This window comes from Rhinopithecus bieti, unplaced genomic scaffold (genome assembly GCF_001698545.2).
Source record: "Rhinopithecus bieti isolate Rb0 unplaced genomic scaffold, ASM169854v2 scaffold_7605, whole genome shotgun sequence".
Taxonomy (NCBI): domain Eukaryota; kingdom Metazoa; phylum Chordata; class Mammalia; order Primates; family Cercopithecidae; genus Rhinopithecus; species Rhinopithecus bieti.
Window position 1 is genome coordinate 125,102 of NW_016805506.1, and position 26,874 is coordinate 151,975.

The 26,874-nt window shown below is 42.0% G+C and overlaps 1 protein-coding gene across 1 annotated transcript in view; it reads right to left on the reverse strand.

The window, feature by feature from the left end:
• LOC108530051 (astrotactin-2-like) overlaps nucleotides 1-26,874 on the reverse strand; it is a 562,148-nt gene that overhangs the window by 95,708 nt on the left and 439,566 nt on the right. The window contains exons 8-10 of the mRNA XM_017872710.1: nucleotides 19,559-19,643; nucleotides 18,973-19,047; nucleotides 18,067-18,204 (exon numbers count right to left, since the gene is read on the reverse strand). Coding sequence (XP_017728199.1) covers nucleotides 18,067-18,204; nucleotides 18,973-19,047; nucleotides 19,559-19,643 — 298 coding nt within the window. The remainder of the gene's footprint in view (nucleotides 1-18,066; nucleotides 18,205-18,972; nucleotides 19,048-19,558; nucleotides 19,644-26,874) is intronic.

Consider the following 26,874-nt stretch of genomic DNA (forward strand, 5'->3'; position numbering starts at 1 on the left):
AAAAAAAAAAAAAAAAAAAAAAAAGAAAGTTGCAGGATTCGCATGTCCTAAGTTTTCTTCTGCTTTTTTCCCTGCTACTTTTTCTCAGTCTCTCTCTCTACGAATGCATGTAAATATGTGTGTGTATGTTTTTATACACACACACACACACACACACACACACACTTTTTTTCTTTTCTTAACTGGGAATAAGGTAAAGAAACACACAATGCTTTTGTTTTCTTAAATACTTTGGGGCACATTGCTTCAAAAACTTCAAAACAAGATATTTTATTTTATAACTCTAATATAAGTACTGACATCAGGAGGTTTCTATTAATACAGTACTATTACCTAATCTATACATTTCTTCAAGTGTTCCACTAATGTTTTTATAGCAAAAGAAAGTTCCAGCCCATGTGTTGCACTCAGTTCTCATGGTCTCTTGGGATCTTTGAATTTGGACAGCTCTCAGCCTGCTTTGCTTTTATAAGCTTGATGTTCCCAAGGATATAGGTCAGTTATTTTGTATGGTGCCTCTCAATCTGGGTCTGTTTCATGTTTCCTCATGCTTAGATTCAGATTATGTGTTTTTTTGTTTGTTAGTTTTTGAGACAGAGTCTTGCTCTATTTCTCTGTCACCAGGCTGGAGTGCAGTGGCGCGATCTCGGCTCACTGCAACCTCCGCCTCCCAGGTTCAAGCGATTCTCCTGCCTCAGCCTCCTGAGTAGCTAGGACTACAGGCACATGCCACCACACCCAGCTGAATTTTTGTATTTTTAGTAGAGACGGGGTTTTACCATGTTGGCCAGGATAGTCTCAATCTCTTGACCTCGTGATCCACATGCCTTGGCCTCCCAAAATGCTGGGATTACAGGTGTGACCCACTGCATATGGCCTAGATTCAGATTATGTATTCTTGACAAGAACACCACAGACATGATGTTGTAGCTTTCTCAGTGCATATCAGGAAGGATGTGATGTTGATTTGTGATGTTAACTTTGGTTAAGGTAGCATTGGCCAGGTTTCCCCACTGTAAGGTTATTATTTTTACTTTGTAATTAGTAGACTACTTGTAAGGAGATACTTTGAGGCTATGTGAATATTCTGCTACTCTTCAAATTTTCCACTAGTTCGAGCATGCACCTGTGATTTTTTAAGAGATCATCAGGTTATACGAATGGAGTCACGTTTGAGAACCACTCACTTAAACTAATCTAAAGAGCCAAGATCTGACCTCCTGGAAGAAGAGATGTTTAAACTGAGGCCGGAAGGATGAGTAGGAATAGCCCTAGTCACTGGAAATTGGTGGACATGGCACAGGGAGTAGATGTTCTAGGATCACAACAGTCCTAGAGATAAGCAAACATAAAAGATACCTAGAAATAAGCCAGGTCCAGCTGGCCGGCAGAGAGTATGATGCAGGATGCAGGCAGCAGGTGTAAGCGGGGGGCATGCCAGGAGTTTGGACTTCTTATAAAGGCAAAGAAAGACCATGAAACGGGTTCAACCAAGGAAATGATGTAACAATTTTTGTGCTGAAAAAACGATCCCCTGACTGCTATGTGGGGCCTCAGTTTGAGGGTGGCAAGAGTGAAGGCAGGAAGTGCAGTAAGGAGGTAAGGAGGTGTTAAATGCCTGGAGAGAGGAAATGATAATCGACTACAGCAGTAAGATGGGGATCGGCAGATACAGCAGCACTGAGACACAGAAGCACTGTGTGGAGAGGGTGAGTGTGACCACTGGGAGATGGCAGAACATGACGACAAAGGAGAAAGGGCTTCTACACTGGATGTGTGAGATCAGATAAGGCTTCCTGGAGGAGGTGGTGTATGCCAAACCCTGATGGATGAGTAAAACGTAGCCAGATAAAGAGGCATGTGTTGCTTGTGTTCTAGGCAGAAGGGCAAGAGTTATGAGGACTTAAAAGCACTTAAGAAGGCGGGAACCTCCAGAATGGAGCAGGAGGATGTGACTGGAGAGAGAAGCAGGGCTGATCCTCAAGGACTATGAGTGTCACACTGAGAAGTGTGGGCTTTATCCTCATAGCAACAGCAAGCAGAGCAATGGAAGGGTCTAAAGCAAGTTTGTAGTTTACAAGAATCCACTCCAGCAGCTCGTGGAGGATGACCTGAAAGGCAGGGGTTAGGGAGGCAGGAAGAACATCTAAGGAGCCTATTTGCTAAAGGTATGGAAGAAATAGCTGCAGGGGGTCCACAAGTGCAGATGCTCAACACTGGAAGCTGTCACCATAACTCCCAGCTCAGAAAGGACAGCCAGGCAGACCCATTGCAAGCCTTAATTGGGGTCTTTTCTGTAAACCTTCAGAGAACAGGTTTTTTTTTTTTTTTTTTTGAGACGGAGTCTCGCTCTGTCACCCAGGCCGGAGTGCAGTGGCCGGATCTCAGCTCACTGCAAGCTCCGCCTCCCGGGTTTACGCCATTCTCTCGCCTCAGCCTCCCAAGTAGCTGGGACTACAGGCGCCCACCACCTCGCCCGGCTAGTTTTTTTGTAATTTTAGTAGAGACGGGGTTTCACCGTGTTAGCCAGGATGGTCTCGATCTCCTGACCTCGTGATCCGCCCGTCTCGGCCTCCCAAAGTGCTGGGATTACAGGCTTGAGCCACCGCGCCCGGCCCAGAGAACAGGTTAAAAGTTGAAGAAAACACTTTCCCATGCAGAAGACAGCAAAGAAAACAAACTGTTGGCTGGGGATGGGGAGAAGAGAGAAAAAGCAAGGGTCTCGCTCCGGTGCAGAATGAAGACAAATGGGCAGCGAGTTCCGGAGAATACATCCTTTCTCCGGAACACTTGCCTCTCCATCAGGGCCACGCAAAGGCCTGTCAGGCGCCAGCGGCGCTTTTGTGCGCCCGCTGGCTGCTCTCCCGTTGCCATGGCGATGGGGCCATAAGTCATGTCTGCTGGTGCCGCACAGAGAGGCTGTGATTTATGCCTGCCTCACTGGGATTGTAAACTTTTTTGTAATGTTCAAAATCCGTCACAGCCAGGGAGGGCAGGGTGTCTCTGGCTCACTTTGGAGGAGGGGAGGTGTTGTCAGACCTTGCCTGACTCTCTGCCAGTGATGTTCCTCCGAGTCCCGCAGCTGGGGTCGCTGGACCATCTAAGCCAGGCTCTGCAGAACTCCCTTTTGACCCCAGCCGAAGGGTTTCAAAAACCTGAGGTTGATGCTCATTGCTGAGGCCAGGCTACTACCTCAGGAGTATCCTGTATTCAATTCTTTGTTTTGCCTCCCCAGGCTTAGACTATGCATGACAGCTTTTTATGCTTTAATTTGGCTTAATAACCTGTACTATATCCCAGCCTCTTTACAACTGGATTTCTAGCTGGTGCAATGGAAAGAACGTGGGTTTGAAATTATGCCTTCTAGGCCTGACTTTTTTTTTCATCCATTCAATAGGACTAATATAACTTCATCTAAGGCATGTCTTCTCAACTTTAGCCTTTTGCTATTGGGGGGTTGGATAATTCTTTATTTTCTTGGGGTGGAGGGCTACCCTGGGCATTGTAGGGTGTTTTGCAATATCCCTGACTTCTATCTACTAGATGCCAATAGCACCCTCCCAGTTGTAACCCCCCAAAAATGTTTCCACTGATTGCCAAATGTCTGCTGGGGGACAAAATCCCCGTCTTTAAAACCCAGTTTAGAGATGAAGGAAGTGAAGATTTTCCTCTAGACCTATTGTATTCTCAGCTTTCACAGGAAACCAAAATTTCCTCCCAAAGACCAGGCCAACCATGCCTTCTAGATGCCATGTTTACCCCACTGGACCAGAGACCTGCACAGCTGACTCAGCCCCCAGAACTTGTGAAGTCCAGTGTATGAATCCAGCCAGATCCATGTCATGAATCTCCCCAGGCTGCCCCATTTCAATACAGTTAACTCAATCTGGCCACACCTAGGAAGAGACCGCAGGGCTGAAAGATGCTATAAGGGAAGGAGAGAGGGAGAGGTGTATTGTGGAGCTATACTGTATGCTCCAGGGGCTCTGCATCTAGAATGTCTTTAAGGTGTGGCATAATTTGCTAGAACTGGCAGGGATGGTCATGCACCCTTCCCCCAAAACCATTCTTTTTTCTCTTATTTCTTCCCCTAACCCAGCTTTCCACCATTTTTTATTTTGGTAAAATACAACATAAAATTTACTATCTTGATCACTTTTAAGGTATAGTTTAGTGGTATTAGTGTATTTATATTGGTGTGCAGTCATCACCACCGTCTATCTCCAGAAGTCTTTTCATCTTGCAAAATGAAACTCTATACCCATTAAACAATAACTCTCCATTTACCCCTCCTCCAACTCTTGGCAACCACTATTCTACTTTCTGTTTCTAAGATTTTGGCTACTCTAAGTACCTCATATAAGTGGAATCATACAGTGTTTCTCCTTTTGTGCCTGGTTTATTTCACTTAGCATAGTGTCCTCAAGATTCATCTATGTTGTAGCATATGTCAGAATGTCCCTTTTTAGGGCTGAATAATATTCCATTAGATAATCTGATGGACAGTTGAGTTGCTTCCATGTTTAGCTATTGTGAAAAACACTGCTATCAGTCTCATATTCTTTTTGGAAGCATCTTTGAGTCTCACTCCAATGACTCAATCATCATATACTTAATGAACACTTATTGGAAGCAAAACCTTAGGAAGGGCAAGTAGAGTATGCACAAAACAAGAGTCACAATCACTTCTGAAAGGCATGAGTTTAAAAATATCCTAATGAAGGATTCCTACAACAGATCAAAATCTGGACTCAATAACTGTAATATAATGACAACAACAGTAGCCAATATATTTATGCTAAATGCATCATGCATCAATTCACTTGATTCTCAATAGCATTTGAACAAGGTAGCTACAGTTATTCCTATATTGCACATATGGAGAATGAGGCAGTGGGAGGTGTTAACTTGTCCACTGTTACCCACATAGTGAATGGTAGAGCTGGATTTGAGGCAGAACATTTAGCACCACAGCCTATACCGCTGATGGGATGCATTAGGCTAAAGGGTTTCAGCTGGCAGGGCTGCTGCTTCTTCACTACTCTGTCTCACTTACTTTTCTTCCTCTGTCAATTCTAGGAAATGTTGTAGTTCTACTCACCTGGGACTTGTTCTCTCTCTGGAATACCCCAGCATGGGCATCCCATCTACACACTGCCTCCCCAGTGAGGACTCTATGTCTTTTGCAGAGTCAAGGAAATTAAACAGGGAGTTTAGAGGTTGGCCAGTCTGACTAAGCCAACAGGAGAGAGACTGGTTCCCTCTGCCACTCCCAAAGTATGTGTGTGTGCTTTGAAAGATATCCCATAGGAACCAAATCCCTCATTTTCTGATGTTTGGTTTAACTTGTGTAGCCTCTAAGCCATGATGGACTAATCTGGTATTACTTGATGTCTCCAGGAATGCTGGTCCTGAACTTGCTCCTACTTGAAGAGTGTTGGAGAGATTGTAGAAATAGACTTCATTTCTTAAAGATTTATGACATTTGTTCACATATTAACGTCCCTGGGAAAACTGCCAGCAAGGAAATCAATGTAGCAACTTCATTTATAATAGGGTTTCTCAAACCTTTTAAATTATGGAATCCTCCTTTTTAATTTTGTTGCATCTACTAACCCCAAAGTACTAGTGTTATTTGGAACCACTGTGAGATAATGTGTGTTGTCACAATATAATACAATAGGCACTGGGATGCAAGAAATTTTGATAGGGCTGTTTTGATGGTAGAGTGTTTATAAGTAAGAGGATTGAATGATACTTGGAGATAGTGTAAAGGTGTTTGTTAAGCAATTTAGTAGTAATATCAAAACATCTTCGTGAGCATACCAACAGAGCCACATAAAATTAATGTCATTGCAATTTTCTATATCCTCTCTCTGAGCCATTTACTGTGCTTAGAACTCGGAATGCAATGATGGTTAAGATTCAATCCATGAACTCCAGAAACACATAGATTACCAGGTGAGGACAGAAAGGGATACTAAACTACAATTGACTCCAGTGCAATATAATGCAATGCCCTGACCTTTACATCTGGAAAAAATATTTTAGCAGCATGAACATACCAATGAGGTGCCTATGATTCTGGAGGGCACATTCTCAAAAGCATGCTCAGAGGAAGTGATGCTTCTGTAAGACTGGGATAGATGAAGAGTAGTGTGCTAGGTACACCGGGGACTGTGAGTGTTGGGCTATTTTAGGCAGAGGGAGCGTACTGGAAAAGGCAAGGAAAATGGAAAGTGTACAGCATTTTGAGGAAATAGCAACTGGGGACACGGTGGGAGATGAGATCAGAGGGTATGATGGCCAGATTGTGAAGTGCTATTGAATGACAGCTAAAACAGTATGGATTTTTATTTTGAGGCAGTTGAAGGTGGAGGAGGGCTCTAAATGATTTTAAGTAGGAAATAGCCATGGCCCACTTGGTATTGCGGTTGGATTGGGGATGTGCACAGAGTGTGGTGGGGACTGAAAGCAGTGAGACTATGTACGAGGTCCTGAGTCAGAAAGTGTCCATGACGATGGAGAGGCACGACCATTTTTGAGTATATTTTGAAGGTAGGATGAAAGAACTTGGGACTTTCCTCCATCTGCTCCTCCAAACTCACTCTCAGCTTATCCTTCTCCTGCCTTGTGCTCAGGAGGCTGACTTTGATGGATGGACTTGATGGGCTCTTAGAGTTGGCTTCTCTCTGGGTTTAGCAAATGGCAGCATCAGCAGGAGGTTTGGTAAGAAGTGGTTGGGTACAGTTGGGACATTTGTTTTCCTGGCTTTTTTGCTGCAGAGTCACCATGAGCTGTGTGTATCCCTTGATAAAGGCCACAGTTCCATGGCCTCTCCATATTTTTTAACTTCACCCTCACCTTGACCCAGACACTTGCCACACGGCACTGCAGATCTCTTGTTGTTTTTCTGGAACTTTCCCTCAATTTTGTGCATAGTCCCCTTTCAAATCTCCCCAAGCTTGAGCATGCCACCTGTTTCTTGCTGGGATCCTCTTTGATATTAGTCTCCTTGTTTGGTGAGAGGGAAAGGAGTTAAACCTAAGGTACAGATAAATTAATTATTCATTGCCATATCCAACTCATCTTTCTGACTAGACTGCCCTGGTGTGTGCGTGTGTGCATGTGTGTGTGTGTGCTTGAGTGTGTATGTTGTCTACTGGGTGGTTGATGCCTATTGGGCAGAGTGAGATACGCTAAGGGAAACATGGTTCTACTCAGCTGCAATGAGTGGGCCTTAAAAGGCAGAATGATTTCTCATCTTAGCTTATCTTGATCACTGTCCCTGAGCTGCTGTCTGCGTAATTGAAAATATGACCTGTTTAGGTGAGACAAAGTAAGGCTTTCCAGGAAACACTGTGAGACCATGGCAGGCAACGAAGCAGGAGGCAATGAGATGTCTATCAGCAGAAGGTAGATTCCATCATTCAGGACTGTCCATGCAATGGCAGAGGATAGAAAATATGCATCAGAAGGTCCCTTCCAGTCTGTGAGTTATAATTGTTTAAACAAGCCTTTGAAACTATAGGACACAATTCAAGGGCCTTATGATGTGGGTAGTTTGTTTATAGCTTAGAGTGCTCCCTTTTAATATAAGTGACAATGATAGTGCCAGACAGTATCTAGGAAGCACCTACATGGACGCCTTTACTTTGCTACAAGCCAGAAATTTATTTCAGGAAATGTATTGGCACCAAGATAAGATTATCCAAATATATCCTCTGAGATAGCATAGATGGATGGAAACTTGTGGATAAGACAGTTCCATTTCGAATTCATCCACAGCATCTCCATTTACATGACTGTCCTTTCTCTCATGTGTCAGCAACAAAAGTTATCTCTTCATTTTGTAGGGGAACACAATGAGGTCATGACATAGGAAATAGGGAGGACTTCTAAATACCATCAGGTTCAGAGATGGCAAACACATGACCTTTCTGTTACAACTCCTCGTCCAACACTGAAGGTGGGCAAATGAGTTCATCATGACACTTTTCCCAGCTGAGTCTGTTTATAGTCTCAGAAACCTTCCCAGCATATCTTAGGCAGCTCCTAACCATGTATCTGAGTTGGCATGTAGGCTGGTTAATGGCTGCCATCTTTGATTTAGTGCAACCTGTTAGATGAACAAACTTCAAAATCCAGGGAGAATTTTGAAGACATGGGTTGGAATAGATTTGCAGTTCATGGTCCTCTCAATTATTTCCATGACTGTATCTGTACATTTTGACCCTGTCCCCTAATGATAGATGACTAAGCCAGGGTTGGACTTCTAACATGTGACAGACTTCTCTAGGATTTTTCAAAAGGAGACTCAGGGAAGAGAACTGTTTCTCCCTGGTGGTAAGAGTCACAAAGAGCTTGGGGAGTCATGAGTATCACAACCCCTATCATGACAAGATAGGGAGTATGGAAAGAAAGTGGTTATACAATAGAAGAGAATGAAGCCCTCATGGAATGATGCAGAGAGGAAAAACAGAATCCTAATATCATCTAACTCCCTCAACCTTCTTCATTCCTGTGGCTGAGCTGATCTCTTGCCCTTCCCATGATGTCATTCCAATACAGTTATCATTAAGCTAACTTGAATTGGGTCTCTGTCCCCTGAATCCCAAACCATCCTGATGAATACAGAGCAGAAAGGGCTTCCATGCAGGAAGTGAGGGAGGTGCCATGGAATGATGAATGGGTGGATGGATGCGGTCTTGAGGTCAGAAGTCTATGTTCAAATTCCAATTCATCCCTTTCCCATCTGTGCTGCCTAAGGCCTTATAATGTCAGCTTCCTCATCTGTGAAATGGGAGATAAAAATAGCTTCAATATCAGAAGATGACTGTAAGGATCACTTACAGGAAGGTGAGCGGGAGGCCTCTGCCCAAAAATGCTACTGACCGCTGTCTCCAGCTTGGGGTCAAGCTTCAAACCCAGGTATCCTGACCCCCAGCCCAGCATACATGCCAAAAATCATACTGCCAGGTGTCTCTCTCTTTAATCTAAAGATCTGCAAACCCGTCTCAACATCAGAAGTCCCCTTTTAAAAGTGTTTAACTTCTAATGCAGATATAACAACTCGTTTCTCAGTTTCACTGTATCTGCAAAGCTTTCTATAATTCAACATCAAATATTTATTATTACATTTATTACAGTTTTAATAATTTAGCATCTCCTGCATGTAAGATAGAAGCTTAGCTAACTGGTTCCCCTTTATCCAGCCTGGGTCACTTCAATATTTATATTCCAAAGTCTCCATTTGAGTTTCACTTAGCAGAGGCTGTGTCTTGAGCCCTCTATCTGAGCTGACAGTTGGTGCGTGCTACAGTCTCCCCAGTGGCGAAGACTTACAGAAATTTGGTGCTGAACAATGTTTGAAGAGATTTACCGAGCCTGGGCAGAAACTCATCCTAATAGATTTCACTTTTATTATGATTGCTAAACTAAAATGGGGAAAAATATAATATATGTCTCCAGGCTCACTGGCTGAATGACAGGCAGTGGGGCTGGAAAGAGTGGAGGGCATAGGGTAGATCCACCTGCAAGGAAGCATGGGGGCCTTTATAGTAATGTTTCTCAGAGGGGCTTCATTTTCTCTAAAAAAAAAAAAAAAAAAAAAAGGAGGATGGGGGGGTACCAGGAAAATGCTAATGCCCATATTCCATGAACCTAGCTGTGAGTTACCCACAGTCTTTCCCCTTCCCCACTTAATATTTCATCACCTGCTTGCATAAAGAACACACACATTTAATAACCAAATGCTCAACAAAGAGTAAGATATGAAGTCCAATGAACCTATTCCTCCATCTTACAGAGAATGCCCCTTCTTTCGCAACAGCCAGCATTTACTGAGCGCTCACAAAACATCCTGAGTTGAAATCCTGATTCTGCCACATACTACCCATGTGACCTTGCATGAATGACTTAATATCTTTGTGCCTCAGTTTCCTCATCTGTAAGTAACAATAACTACATCATTGAGTTGTCGTGAGGAGTCAGAATGAAAACATGTAGAGCACTTAGACATTGACATCAAGCAAGTGATCAATAAATGTTAGTGATTATTATTAATGACTATGGGGCTAAAAGTTTAAATGTGTTCTCATTCCATTCTCAAAAAAACATTCAAAGATAGAAGGTGAGTAATCTTTCAGATAGGAAACTGAGGTTCAGAATTTACCTTACCCAAGGTCAGCTAGTCAGTGGTGGAGCTGGGATTTGAGCCTAAGCAGTTTGGCTCCAGTGTCCATGCTATTCACTTTGCCCAATACCTCTTCTGTGTTTCAAGTAGGTAAGTGGGTTCCCTATTAAAGTTCTGTTGCCCTTTGGGAAAGGAACATTTGTGTGAGCAATCCGTGAGAAAAGGAAGTTTAGAGGAAGCATGATGGACTTGAGATTCTACCTGAAGAAGCCACCCCTCTATCAACATGCCTACTGAAAAGGAAAGCACACCTCTAGGTTGCCTACAATGCATGCACACACATGCACACATATACACACATGCACTTATTAATGAAATCTTGCAGAGCTGCAAAGGCAAGAAGTCAATTTCGCTCACTTCCAACAGGAGAGAGATATCTTGAATATCAAATGATGTAAGACTGGTATCAAGGACCTTCCCCCTAGACTCTGCTGCCTGGATCCTTCACAAGCCAAGTGCCCCCATGCAATGCATCGAGTGACTGGCCCTGACTCCTGCCTACTGCACATGTCCTGCGCCCCGACCCTCCCTTCTGCCATCAATGCCCTTGCCATCAATGCACAATGTGATCCAGAGAAAGGAGGCACACCTCCCTTCTTTATACTGCTCTGACCACACTGCATCATATGGTTGCTTCCTTAACTGTACTATAATTCTACAATTCCTACTACTTCTAAAACTTCTCATTCATTGAACATCAGTTACATGTAATATACTGTACTAGTAATACTACAGACATTATGTCATCCAAATAACCACCGTATGAGAAAAACACACTCATCTCCATCTTTCTGATTCTGACATTGAGGCTCAAAGACGTGAACAAACTTGGCTCAAGTTAATTCTACACTCTTTCCTACTACTCCTCTTTCTGGTTTTTCTACTTCTAGAGCCTAGCACAATGTTCATTACATGGAGAAGTACCTAGTGTGCATTTGTTGAGGATTGCACCTGGAGATACATGGCCCATGTTTCCAGAATGCACTATATCTGACTAGGGGTGCTGCCTAGTCCCAAGCCAGATTCCAGTGTCTGGAGCAGTCACACAGGAACATCTGCTGGGGACCCTAGAGCAGTGAGTGAATACACTACCCTCAAGTGCCCCTAGAGTCATTGCTAACACTGCTAGTCCAGGTGGTTAACAGCTGAAAGAAGAGAGAAAAGAGGAGAGAAAAGAGCATGCATGTTCTGTCTGCTGTCCTTCTCTCCCTTCATCAACTGCCATGCATCCATTGGCACTACACTGCAGCCAAACTGAAATGGAAGTTCCTCCTGGCCAGGCGTGGTGGCTCACGCCTGGAATCCCAGCACTTTGGAAGGCCGAGGTGGGAAGATCACTTGAGGTCAGGAGTTTGAAACCAGCCTGGCGAAGATGGTGAAACCCCATCTCTACTAAAAGTACAACAATTAGCCAGGCGTGGTGGTGCATGCCTGTAATCTCAGCTACTGTGGAGGGTGAAGCAGGAGAATAGCTCAAGCTTGGGAAGTGGAGGTTGCAGTGAGCTGAGATGGCACCACTGCACTCCAGCCTGGGTGACAGAGTAAGACTCTGTCTCCAAAAAAAAAAAAAAAAAAAAAAAATTCCTTCTTAGGCATGCCACACTTTGCCAGTTCAAGGTCCTGGGCCTTGCCCATGAATAAAACATCTCTGGGATTTTCTTATTCAACATCTATTTTCCACCTGTCCTGCTTTTTCACTGGGGAACTATCCTACCTGAGATCTCAATCCAGGTGGTTATTATGCCCCTCATTCAACCGTGGTTTCAAGGGAAAGTTGGTGACCCAGGTCTGGCTACTTGGAGTGCTTTGTCTCTTGAAAGATTGATGTGGGATATTGGCAAAGATCCCAAAATAGGCCAAAGAGAGGCATCCTAGCTTAGAGATGAGGAACATGGACTCAAAAGTCAGACTCTCAGGATTCAAAACCTGGTTCTATTACTTACTGGCTGTGTGACCTTGGGCAAGGTACATAATGCTCTCTGTGCCTCAGTTTCCTCGTGCATTAAATGGAGCTAATAATGAGTGAAGATTAAATGAACTTATTTCAGTAAAGCACTTGGAACAGTGCCGCCTAAGTAAGGATGTGCGATTATTGCTGTTCCTCAGTACCAGGACTTCTGCATAAACCACTGGGAAAGGGGGCATCTCATTACTTTGGCAATGCTTAATTGTGGTTGTAAGCCTGGAGAGGTCAGTGAGAGTGTGCTTGAAAAAGAAAATCAGAAAAACAGAATGTACCAGAGAAACACAGAGATGAAGGACGAAAAGAAACAGGAATAGTGAGTCCCAACATTTGGGAACATAAAAACCTTACTATGCCAAAAGCCATTGGCACTCTGGACTTTTCAAGCCCTCATATCTTTAGTTTTCTACTTAAGCCAGGTGATCCATTCCTTGTTTTGATACCAAGTGCATTTGTACTCAAACTTTAGTGAGCGTTAGAATCACCTGAGGATTTCTTCAACCAGAATTCTGGGCCCACCTCCAAAATACCTAATTTAGCAGGTATATTATTACATAGATTCTGTGGCTGCTGCAACAAATCACCACAAACTGGGGCGGCTTCAAACAACCAGAAATCTGAAATCAGTATGCCTGGGCAAAAATCAAGGTGTCAGCAAGGTGATCCTCCCTCTGGAGTATCTGGGGAACAATCTTTTCTTTGCCTCTTTCAGCTTCTGGCGGAAGCTGGCATTCTGTGGCTTGTGGTTGCCTCACTCGGTCTCTAACTCCATCTTCAAATTGCCTCTCCAATGTGCATGTCACATCTCACTGTGCTTCTTTCTTCTAAGGGCACTCATTACGGTGTTTCAGACCTGTCCAGATAATTCAGAATAATCAACCTATGATAAGATGTGGCGTAACATCTGCAAAGACCCTTTTCCCAAACAACATAATATTTATAGGTTCTAGGAGTTAGGATCTGATGATACCTTTGGGGATCATTATCAGTCTACACTAGATATGAGAATTTACATTTCTAATACGTTTCTAGGTCATGCTAATGCTACTGGTCCAGGGAATACACTTTGAAAACCAGTGAGCTAGTGACTTCCTGCTAACACTTCAAAATTTGGCATAGAAGCTGTGAGTCCCTTCTTTCAACCTCCAGGTGGGTTTGACCACCTCTGATTTTGTGTCTTTTCTCTGCCTTGAACTTTCCCTCTATCTTCTTCAACCGTCACAAAGTATGAAATTTTTTGTTTGCAATTTTGACTCATTTAAGGCACTGAAATCTTTGTCTTATTTTTATATCTCTATTACTTAGTTTAAAATATGGTAGGTGTTCAGTAAATTCTCAGTACTTGGAATTCAAAGGCCAAAAGAGCAAGGAGATATTCCTAATTCTATTCAGAACTAAGTCAATGTGAAAACTGTCACCAAGTGAGCCATGCCAGCTTGCACTCTGATATCCCATTATTCTTTCAACATTGTTCAGGAATTAACAGCATTTCACCATTTCATTTTCATTGAGTTGAGATCACAGAAAAATGACTGAGGGGCTCCAAAACTGGGCTTTGTGGGTGATTATTATTCCAACTATAATAGCTATTCTCAAGTTTCTCTTATAAGAAGAACCTGCTCCAGGTGAAATTGTGAAGAAGGCCCAGTATGCAGTAATAAGTGTTGTTTGTCATGCTTCTCCCTCCACAAGCATCTTTTATTCCATCTCTCAAGTCGGTCTCTTGTTTCATGCTCCTTGCTATGTCATGAAACTCCTGAAAGCAGAGGTGGACTGTATTCATCTCTGTATTCCTATGGTACCTGGCACAGTATCTGGTACACAGGAGGGGTCCAGCTAAAATTTTTCAGAATTAAAATATATCTGTATGCAATTCAGCTAGAGATTCGCTCTTCCACCTTTGTAGCTGGCATCATTAGTGTCTCAAATGCTAAAAATCTCATTCCCAGCAGCTTCCTGCTAGGATAGGCTGGAGAATGGGAGCTGTCCAGGGGAGAGTTTTCTTTTGCCCTTCAACCCCTCACACTTGAAAGCCTTCCCCCTCACCTTAGATTGCACAAAGCCAAAGCTTAGCCACAGTGCTTGATTAATTGGCAATGTTCTCTCTCTTGAAAATATTTGCCTAATTCCCTCAGTCAGATACATCTTTCTTTTCCAATCCTTTCCAGTCCCCTAGGGCACTCTATGTTTACCACACATGTGACTCTTCATTCATTCTATAACCATGTCCATGTACATAAAGCCACAGACCTAGCATACTGAACTGGAATTTATAGACTCATTTAAGTCTCCCCCAAAGCCCATGACAAAGTGGTTAATATGAATCCTTAATACTGAGCAAGTATTGATTTTAAGATGCACCACAGGTTGTATGTAGCCTTTCAGCAAAAACATGAGAAAGTAATGAAAAGATAAAGAGAACAAAAGTCACTATGTTACAATAATGAGCAAGATAACTAACATTTCTAAAGAGTTCACCACGTAGCAAACTCACCGCTTTACATGTAATATATCACTTAATCTTCATCACTCCATACATGCTATGAGATTTTTATTTCCATTATTCTCAAGGGGAAAACACAACTCCAGAAAAGCTCCTGCAGTAAGCAAGTGATGGAGCTAAGATTTGCACTCAGGCAACTTGCTTGAGTTCCATAGCCTATGCCCTTGGACAATAAACTTTATGTTTAATCAAAATATAGAATACACAGAGAAAAGTGTGAAGCTCAGTGAATTTTCACAGAGTTAAAACACTCATGTAACCACCAGCCATAACAATCAATCAAACATTATCAGCATCACATAAGTCCACTCATAGTTCCCCATGTCACCACCCTCTCCATCGCCCAGAAGTAATCCCTATCCTTTCTTCTAACATCATAAATTAGTTTTCTACTAATTAGTAAAACTAGTTTTTTTGTTTTTATATAAACATATTAATATTATTTTGTGTTTGGTTTCCAAAATTATGTATTATATTTGTTAGATTCATCCAAGGTGCTATATATGGTTACTGTGTTCTTTCATATTCATTGTTAAAGGCATTCTATTGTGTTATTATTCCATAATTTATTTATCTAATTTTTCGCTGACGGGTATTTGTATTTTTTTTTCTAGCTTTCTAGCAGTACAAATGAGTGCTTCTATTCGTATTTTTGTAAGTCCTACTTGCGGTACACATTTCCATATTTCTCTTATACATACCCTTATGGGTGAAACTGATGGGCTATAGGAGATACAGGAGATATATACCTCCAACTTTAGTAGATACCACTCCACAGGTTTACATAGTGGTCATACTTATTTATATTCTCACTATAAAAATATGAAAGCCACAGTTGTTCCATATCCTTCCTAACATTTGTTATCATTAGTTATTTTAAATGTAGCTGCCTTGGTAAGTCACAGTCTGTACATTTAACTACTAAGTTGTTCTCCCTACTGTAGTGTGAGATCTCATAATTGTCCAAGAATTTATCACAGATTAAAAATCAAAGAATCAACTTGCAATGCACGTTCAAGCTTTCCTTTCCAATCCTACTGTAATGCTTACCTTCCGTTTCCCTTTGACTCTGCTTTTCCACGTAGTCTTTCCTCTAATCTCTCTGTTGTGATTCCAGGGCAGTATTATTGGCTATCTATAATTATGATCTATTATTTATTAAATTTCTAACATATCATCTCACTGGAACTTGTTAATTCTCTAAACGCCCATGATATGCTTGCCTGGGCAATGTCATGTCAAACAAGGTTTATTAGTGCAGCTTGGAAAACTGAATCTACATAGTGCAGATTCTCTCAAATGGTGATGATTGCAATCTTTTATCCCCTATTGCAGGTCAGGGATTGAAATGTGGCTTCATCTCTTACTAGTGAAGGCATCACCTCTATGCCTCAGGTTTGTTTATTTATTTTTGAATCTGAAAAATGAGCACCACTTCATGGAGCTGATGTAAGAATGTAATAATACTATTGAAGTATTTGGCACTTAGAAAATGATCAATGGATATGAACTATTATTATTATTATTACCTTCTGTGAGGAAGGCACTGTTATTATCCCCATTTTGCAGACAAATAAACGAAAACAAAGAGAATTAAACTTGGCCACCATGATGACACAGTTCACACTTGGTAGAGATGGAATTCTAAAGCAGCCCTATCCAACTCCAGAGTATGTGCTCCCATCAGCCAGTCTGAGAGCTGTATCATCTGAATCTTCACTGAAATCATGGATGCAATGTCAACAGGACAGAACTCTGAGGAAAGCTAGTCAAGACTTTCTTTTCAGCTGATTTCTAACAAAGTAACTGTGTCTCTTTAAGAATAGTCTTTTAAACCAGATGGTCCTTGCTTTATCTTTAAAATATGTAATGCGGAGAGACCTTAGCACATGCTTTACTAAAACCTCAGATACTTTAATTCTATCAAAAATGAAAACAATGGTAAATATCAATGAATCAGTAGGTGAATGTGTATGTGAAGCTATTTTAGTTCCTAGTAATCACTATTTCATATCCTAAGTGCCATCTCTTTATAAATCTATTTTTTTTAAAACATCCTCTTTTGGGAAATGCTAATAGCCTAAAAAAGCATGATAAGTTCATCCCTCCCAGTGAAAGCTGACAAGGTAAGAGTAAAAACATCTTAAAGTATGAGAGTTGGGTTCTAGGAGCTTTCTGTCAAGATGCCATAGAAATACTGATAGCATCGTGATTTAGAATGACCCAAGGCAACTATGGAGCTGTTGAAAAACAGTCACTGGTAGTTAGGGGGGCCATGATATAATTCTAGTTCACGAGCCAATAAGCTGTGTACAAGTCAGTCTTAGAAGTAAAACTACTCTATTCTTGGTAACATTAGAATTTCTAGAATGTTTCCCCTAATCAAATTGGGAGAAATAAACCCTACACTAGAAAGCTCCGGAACAGTGCTAAGATCAGATCTAAGACCACAGACTTAATTAAATCAATAAACATTTAATAGATGTCCAATATGTACTAGGGGCTAGGGATTAAAAAGCTAAATAAGTGATTTTCCTTGACCTTGAGAAGTGCATCATAATGGGGCAGAATGATATGTAAGCATCTAATTAGTACGCAGTGGAGTAAGTCTATAATTAAGTTAGCTACAAGCTGTAGGATAATGTAAAGTGAAATGTAGTCTCCATGCTTTTATAAGTTAAGAACAAAAGATTTAGCCTGGACATTTTTTTTTTCTTTTTTTTGAGATGGAGTCTCACTCTGTTCCCCAGGCTGGAGTGCAGTGGCTCGATCTCAGTTCACTGCAACCTCCACCTCCAGGGTTCAAGCGATTCTCCAGCCTCATCCTCCCAAGTAGCTGGGATTATAGGCACACACCATCACATCAGGCTCATTTTTGTATTTTTAGTAGAGACCAGGTTTCACCAAGTTGGTCAGGCTGGTCTTGAACTCCTAACCTCAGGCGATCCACCTGCCTTGGCCTCACAAAGTGCTGGGATTACAGGTGTGAGCCACCACGCCTGGCCTTTAGCCTGAACATTTAAAATTCACAAATTAGCCCAAAGTACATCTCATGGACTACAACAGAAAGCATCCCATTTTCTAAACTGTTGCCTTTGTGGCTCTTCAGCATACTGTTAAGTAAAGATAAGATCATTAATGATCCCGTGATGAGCTAGATAATGCATCAGCCTCTCTTATATTTAATATAAATCTAAAAGGAAAGCAATAGTGTTGAAATGTAAGGCACTGAGACACAGTGATGGAGGTCACATCTAAGAGTTTGGGAGCACGGAATATTTGACAGTGTTCTTTACGTCAACTAAACAGCAAGAACACTCCTTAGGAGTTCCTGTGGTACTCCAACAGGGGGACTTCCAAGGTTTTAAGAAGTACTTGTGCAGAGAACTGGAGACGATTCCCTACCTGACGTCTGCAGGGTCTTCCGTGACGAGTACATCGGTCTTGCAGCTGGCCAGGGGGTTGATGGACAGCTCCACAGGTGGAACCACAAAGCTTTTGCTGACAGGAAGCCAGAGGCCTTGGCCCAAGCTGAAAGTAGACCTGCAATGTAAGAGTTTCCATTGGGGAACTCCCTGGGAAGCAGAGAGCAAACAGACAAAAGGGGCCCCTGTTCCCATCCCTTCTAGGACAATTTCCTACTTCTCCACCCATGTCCCCTGCATTATTTAAGGAATGATGTTGGCCAACTTTCTCCAGACCTGGATGATCATTTCTCAAATCTGTTAAACATTTAGCTCATGAATTGCTTTGTGTTACTAAGTTCCTTTTCCTGATTTACTGGTGGACTCCGTGAGGATAGGGACCATTGCCGCTCTGATTTTCCAGCAGTCCTGACATACAGCAGGAGTTCCATAAGAGGCTGCTATGTCAGCAGGGACAGTCTGGCACAAAGGTTAAGAGCACGGACTTTGAATCAGTTTGAACTAAAATCTGATTTCCAGTTCTGCCACTTAATTTGCTGTATGTCTTTATCTACATGTGTATTGAAGTTTTACACAAGATTTTGTGGAGGTGGTGGGAAGAGGTTCTATGGTTACAGAGTATTTTTAAACCACTGGACTTAATAATCAGTAATGTCTCCTCCAGTTCAAGTATCTGAGTCTATAAGTCTAGCTGCCAGACAAATGGGAATTAGATTCCCATAGCAACCTGGGCCATGATGGTACATTAGTGCCACGGAGGGTTCTTTTGTACTCAGTGCAGCTCAGAAGAGCACAGGCTCAATAGTCTAAGGATTCATGACCACACCTTCCTATCAGTCCTTTCTCCATTTCCCAGAATTATGCCCAAACAAGAAAGCCAACTCACCTGAGAATCTTTTCAGGGGCTTGCTCCCCTGTCACCAGATCATAGCCCCTCTCGAGTGTCGTGTAGGGCCAAGGTCTACGGGAAGAAGGAGAGGGGAGAGGAGATGATCTTAGTCAGAGGCAGGTAGGATTTGCACGTGGCCACTGCTCTAGAGTAGCTTTACAAACAACCACATTCTGCAGAAATAATTATTGGGCAAGACTATTTATATTATAAAAGAATGTCTTCAATTTACAGAAGGATTCAGCACTTTCAGAAAGTGTACATGTCCATTCAGGAGTCTGTTTAAAATGTTATTCTTTTCTTTGTCAGTCTACTTAAGAAAGTGTTCATTGATTACTTTGTTTGGGTGGGTGACTTAAATGTCAGCCTTTGTTCTCTAGAATATTCATCAATCATGTACCTTTAATACTAAAATGTGATTTCATGGGAAAGTAGGATTCATTTCCCATTGGGTTTTGCAGGAACACTACTGTTGCAGAGAAAGAGTCCTCTTTGTGCAGATGCTTGGGGCCTCTGGTAACACACCAGAGGAGGTAAAACTCGGTCCTGCACCGTCCCGGACCTGAAGCCCTTTGCCACTCACCCTTCACTCTGTCCCCAGTCACTGCGCACACACAGGTGTCTGTGAACAGGGTCAGGGGCATAGCCTTCATAGCAGCTGCACTCTCCTGTAAGTGAAAAGAAAAACAATTATTGTGAAGTAGAGTCTCCCCAAATAGGTGTTTCTCTGGTTTGCCTGTTTTCCTAAGACTTATATGCAGTGAGCCGCTTAGTTTTAGAAAAGGCACATGGAAAGAAGGCAATCTGGTCCATTGACCACTGTGGTTAACAGAGTTTATTCCTTTGTTCATTCACTCATTTATTCCTTCAACAAGTCCTGGCCACACTCTGACAGGCGCTCAGCTCAGCAGTGGAGATACAGAGGTCAAAGTTGTAATCCAGCTGCTGAAGGAGCTCACAACTTAAGACAGGGAAACAGGAAGTGATCAGGTGGCTACAAATGGAGGTCGTCTTTTCAAATATTAAAATTATGATAAAGTGCATTTACTCTAGAGCTATAATCAGAAAACTGAATTATCTCCATCTGAATGAAGAGGTCTTCACTTTCCATAAATCCCAAATTAAATGCCACTATCTCCAAGAAACCTTTAGTTTCCCCTTCAGAAAATCCTGTCTAGTCTCTTGGTTTTATTTTGGGTTGTTTTCATTTTAAAATTGTTTTTCCCCTCCTCCCCTTCCCTCTACTGCCATCTCTTCTCTTGTCCTCTTTTCTCCTCTCCTTCTCTCTTGCCATTCTTTTTCATTTCTTTCCCTGCCATCCATTCATTCATGAATCCATCCATCCATCCATTATTTTTTTTTTCAGGCCATGGCTTACGCTTGGTTGCATGAATGCTTGCTAGCATTACACGCTGCCTTAAGTACATTCTCTCATTGGCCAAGTTCATTTCAAGTGGCCAGCATATGTCCCATTTCTTAGCATATCTTCAGAGTCCAGAATCCTAGAAGTGATTTCAGAATCTCTCTGTCCTACTCCCACCTGTTGTCATTTATCCTCTACTGTATACTTAAGGTATAGAATTTCTTTTTCTCTTCTTGCTTCTTGTTCTGGGTTTTTTTTTTTTTTTTTTTTAGACTGAGAGTCTCATTCCATCACCCAGACTGGAGTGCAGTGGCATGATCTCGGCTCACTGAAACCTCCTCCTCCCAGGTTCAAGTGATTCTCCTGTCTCAGCTTCCCAAGTAACTGGGAATACAGGCATGAACCACCATGCCCAGCTAATTTTTGTATTTTAGGTAGAGATGGGGTTTCATCATGTTAGCCAGGCTAGTCTCGAACTCCTGAGTGATCTGCCCACCTCAGCCTCCCAAAGTGCTGGGATTACAGGTGTGAGCCACCGTGACTGGCCTAAAAACATTTTTTGATTTAATGAGTTACTGCTTTTTTCTCTAAGGTGTATTTGTGGGATGCTTAAAGATGGTTTACCAAAAATAGATTCTATTTAAAAATGTGTTTGGGTAATACTACCCCATTCCTTAAAGCCAGTGTAGTGTGATTCTCCATCAGGGTGATACATACACGATTTTCACCAACTTATTTTCCTTTGGGAGCCTTGTTGGTGGAATGACTCACAGGATTATAATTCTATGGAAAACCTCTTGGGAAATGCTGGTAGGAACCGCCCTGACTTTGCCTACTGCCTCGAATAGGGTCGGTGCTTAACAATATGACTTGAATGAATAATCAACTATCTGTTATGGCTCTGGTAAATTTCCAGGTTAATGAGTTTGGCTTGTCTTCTTTCTCATCTTCTTGTAATCACACTTTCTCTCTCTATATATATGTCTCTCTCTCTCTCTCTCTCTCTCTCTCTCACACACACACACACACACACACACACACACACACAGATAAACCTGTCACCCTTGGATCCTACAGTGATCCTGATAGATAGGACCCAAAAGTTTTCAAATCATGTCCATGGAAATGTATTAAATTACTTCACAGAGATTTTGGGACTATGCAAATTTTACATTTTACTTTTTCTTAAAAGTTTTATTTTTAAATTTTAAAATATAAAACAAGAATAAACACTCAGATATCACATGCCAGAATTTAGGATACTGAAGAAAGTATCAGTTGCCAGATAAACTTATTTTATGCAGGCTTCAGGGAAAAACAATAATCTCCTGTCATCTTTGTTTCATCTAAAAGGATACTGAGGATGAATCAAGGTGCCAATAAGCTCATGCTATTTGCAACTACATATTTTGTGAATCAGGATTTTCTCAACTTTATACAACTAAAACAAAATATTGTAGTAAATAGAATACTAGGGTAACACGGGTTCTACAACTATCACCCTTAACTCTGGATTTTGAAATGTATGTATTCATCAAGCAAACTTACTGTTCTCTCTGAAGAACTGTAAGTGTTATATATTTGACCTTATATGAAGCATTCTGAGTGTTTAAAAACACTGTAACTTGTTTTATAGATGACACTGCTGCTTAATCTTTGTATCCCCAGCACCTATTGACAAATAGCCTACACTTCATGAATGCTGCCTGAACAAAAAATGGTAGTAAGACAGAGTATGGAGTGAAGAATGGGTCAGAGATAGTATTCAAAATATTCAGAATGAGATTGTTGAAAGACACAAGGAGAAAGAGAAGACAGGTCCTTTTCGTCTTATCTGCTTACCTGGAAAACAAGGAGGGCTTACTCACAGGTAAAAATGGTTTCTGCACTCCTCCCCTGCAGCATCACGCCTAGGGTCTTCCACCAAGTGGAAGTACTGTAAGTACTGCTACCTAATGAACTGATTGTTGCCAGAGGTAAGGGGAATGGAAGGAAAAGGCTAAGAGCCTTGAATGTGGATGAAAATAATTTACCAAAAGGGGGAGGGGCAGGAGTCACTAATGATGTGTTAAAATGCAACAGTCCCTTCATGAAATATTCACCACTTTAAACACATCTAATATTAAAGATTAAAAGTCCTGGGATTTGTCCTCGAGACTCCCAGGACTGATTTATGATCTGCCACAAGCCACAGGCCTCATGATTCATAATGGCAGAGGTAAAATGGTTACCTCTGGCAAAGGAGCAGGAAGTCAGGCTGGGGTGGGCGAGGAGGGGCCAGCAAGGAGGATCCCTCTTCTTTATGGAAAGGGCAAAGGCTGAGGTCCCTGTCTCTCCTGCAGTGACCTGCAGGAAATAGCACAGTTCACTTCTTTCCTCTTTCCCTCGGTTTTGGAAATACTGGTGAGATTGAGAAATTTATTCAGAAAAAGGGTGCTGCTATGTTTTTCTTTCCTCCTTGTGTGCTTACCAGGCAAATTTTCCCTGACTCACAATGGATCATTAGTTACTGATGCTCATTATACAACAAATACATATTTTGCAATTAAGAGGCATTCACCCTGGAGACCCCCATGAGGCTGCCTGGAGAACAGAAAGTAGGCAGACGGAAAAGCCCCTGAGTGCTAGCAGCTGATGGACACGGTCCCATCCTCTTGCTCTCTCCCTAGTTGTGTGGCCTTAGTCACCTTTTTGGTTTCAGCTTTCTCATTTACAGAATAGGGATGATAGCAATGTCCATTTCCTAGAGCTGATGTAAGAACAAATTGATACAGTAAAGAATACAGCTAGTGGCTCAGGTGACAATTAGTTGATGGTGAAGAAGTGAGTTTCTGGGTACTATGCACACTACATGGGTGCAACATACGAATGTAACAAACCCGTAAATGTACCCCCTATATAAATAAAAGTTGAATTTAAAAAAAGTGTTTCCTTCCCTTTAATTCCAAGCTGGCCACTGGGTTCTCATATATGTTTACATTTAGACAAAAGTATCACCCCTAACTCCTTACATATTAGACACGTAGAGACACAAATTACCTCCTTTTGGGGCCTCAGTTTCTCCTTCTGTAAAATGGAAGGTTGGAGTAGATCACACATCAGTTCTCAGCACCAAGGGTCAGCTGTTTGCATTGCCTTTCCAAATCCCTAACCTCTGCTTTCTGGATACTGTTTGTTTTAGTTTCAGCTGCAATCATTCTTAGCAGCAGCCTGGGTCTCTAGCAAGATCTCCATCAATGCCATAGGTATTGGCTTTATTGACTCCTGTTTCCTATTTTGCTGGCTCAGCTAAATCTCCACTATGTGCAACCAGGCATTTCCTTCTTGTCAGATGCAAAGCCTCTGACAGCCAGAGCTGAGGGTAATTAACCTCTTCCCTGAGTGAGTCCTTTCTTCAACTCTGCTTCTGCACACCCAGAGCAGCAAGGCCATCAAAGAACAGCTCTCCAGGGATGCATGTAACCGGGCTGACTGTGAACTTCCACACTCCCTATCCCTATAACTTTAGTACCTTCCTTGCTCACTACTGCATCTCAGCACCTCCTGCATTGCCTGGTACAGAGTAGGGATTCAGTAAATAAATGCTAAATAGATGAAGGGATATATTTCACAATAGTAATGCCTATGCCAATGGAACAGGGCAATAATTTTTACTTGCCTGTTCCCCCACTAACTCGGAACTTCTTGATGGCAAAAACATTTTCTTAATCATCTTGTATTCTAATAATTAGTATAGTGCATGATAAAGGGTAGACAAGTCATTTACTGAATGAATGAATTAGTGAATTCATACATATATTATGACTACCATGAATTTAGGCTGAGTTCATTTAGAATAATGATGACCCTGCTGAGGACTGGAAGAAACTTTCTATATCCAAGATGAGTATTTGCCAAGGAAACAAAGAGTGCAAACACAAGTGCTGACGAAATGTCTAAAATAGAATTTTATTTCACATCAGAGCAGAAAAGACCCTTCAAGACCAGCTAGTTCAAACTTTCCCAGTTTCATTATTCAGAAGAGGAAACTCAAGCTAAGAGAGTAAAGGAGTTTGTCCAAATCACTGGCCTAGCCTCTGGGCCAGCCAGGATGAAAACCCAGGGCTCTTGGCTGCCACTTCAGTGTCCTTTTGCTGCATTGGTGGTATCAATAGTTCAATGCATTCTGAAGCCTTTTGTAGCAATTTTTTTGTACGACAGGCTTTTTTGATATTACCAAGTTTTCTAAAAATGAGAGCATTTACAAACGGGTATTATTTAAACAGTAAAATGAATTTGAAATGCCCATAAGTGCATTAAAGACATACATTTATGTGTTGTTAATAATGGAGACCTAAAAAAGAATTCACTCTCTTCGTTGTATTGGTTCTCATAAGGGAATTCAATTAGATGGTTTTCTATCTGGCTAGTTACCAGAACTGTGTTATCAGCAGTAGATGAGTTGCGCTGGTTTTAAAAGATTTACTCTTCATGTCTCCTGGCTGCCATTTGTTGAGGTCGCTTTCTATGTTGTATGCATTCTCAGTCCAGAAACTCTTGGGTAAAAACAATAGAACGCCTTGATCATGAACCATCTGTGTTCATCTCCTGTGAGGCTCTTCCAAACAGGACAATGCCTTCTTGTTAATCACATAAAGCCAGTAGGCTGGTGAAATGGTTCAGAGTGTGAGTGGGCCTTGAAGTCATCATGTACTGCATTCAAATCCTGGATCTGCCTGCCACTTCAAGTTTGTAAGAACCGATACATTGCTTCTTCTCTCCCTGAGCCTGTTTCCTTGATCTGTACTGGAGCTGATATCATACACCTGTGGAAAGGATCAAGTGCTGTATTTGAAAAATCCTCAGCACGGTCTTTGGCACATTTCTTCTTGCTGAGAACACAACGGCTGTTTGAGTACATACAATTGTTGTTCTTGGGTAGGAGGGGCCCATCCACTATGCTGTTTTAGTGGAAAGGAAAGGTGCTTAGAATGAAGGATGGTCAAAAATCCAAGGTATGCCCTTCGCAAAACCCAAAAGACCAGAGTTTCTTTATCTGTAATTTGGGGTTGTTTTTTTTTTTTTTAATTATTATTATTATTGTTTTAGAGACAGGGTGTTGCTCTGTTGCCCAAACTGGAGTTCAGTGGTGCAATCATGGCTCACTGCAGCCTTGAGCTTTTGGGCTCAAGAGATCCTCCTGCCTCAGCCTCTCAAGTAGCTAGGATTATAGGCACGTGCCATCATTCCCAGCTAATTTTTAAATGTTTTGTGAAATGAGATCTAACTATGTCGCAGAAGCTGAGGGCAGTTTGAATGAGATAATTCCCAAAGGTGTTCCTGGGTTTTCAGAGCTACGAAGACATGTTGCCTGTGTCCATGGCAGGCCCTGCTGAAGGAGGTATGGGTACGGACAAGGCATAAGCTAGAGGCGGCTGCCTGCTCCATCCCAGCAGCACAGAGGAGCTCATGGCTTGCCCATGAGAGTGCAAAGCCTCCTTCATAAGCCATCCTGGCTGTCTGACTCCCCTCCTCAAACACTGTCATTCTGTTATGATTCCATTTTCACTTGCTTCTAACTCAGTCATCACTTATCACCACTGGCCAGGGACGCTGTCTGCTGTTCACTTTCTTATTTACTCTTCTTGTCACTGTGGTTTGAAAAGGCATCTCTCTGGGCCCTCAGAGCAATAAACATGGCACCCTTCCCCATTCTGACTCCAAGTGGGCCACCTTGGGCCTCTTCACCTCTGTATCTCTGTAACTCAACTCAAGGCCAGGCACGTAGTGGGCAAAGCATGGGTTGGGCATAACATTATGAGGGTCTGCTTTGTGCTAAAAATGGTGTGTGACATTTGACATGTGTCATTGCATGTCACCGCCATGACTAGTACAAGGAGGGAAGGTACTGATGCCCTCCTTGTAAAATGAGGAAACTGAAGCTGAGACTCGACTAGTCACTTGCCCTAGGTCATAGGGCCAGGTCTCCAAAGCTCGTGCTCGCTTACACCACCACAAACATCACAACAATAAATATAACCACAAGGACAATAACAAGGACAGCTGCCTTTGACAGTGATCACGTATGAGACACTGAGGGTCATTTCCCTGCAGTACTTAATTATGCATTTGCTTCTTTGCCATGGTTAATTGTGGGAAGAGTACATTTTCTTTCCTGCCCTTTGTCTTCAGACTTGGCATATGACTTGCTTTGGTCAATGGGATGATGACATCCAGGACTTAAATAATCAAGGTTTGAAATGTATTTTTGTGGATAGGCTTTGTGTTTTGCAGTCCTGCCTCTTGCCATGATAAAAAACACCTCCAGGCTGTGGCTGGTCCGTGAAGGAAGAGAGATGTGTGGAACAGATCTGGATTCATCCTCGGCTTAGAGCCAAGGGCAGCTGAGTGCTGGCTAGATCAGTCCACCCAGATGTGTGACAAAGGAGAAAAAGATGCTTACTTATAGTTGTTGACAATAAAATGTGATTGATATGCAGCATTATTTTGGCAAAAGTTTCTGATGTACTTTAAACCTAGATGTCCACATCTCTATG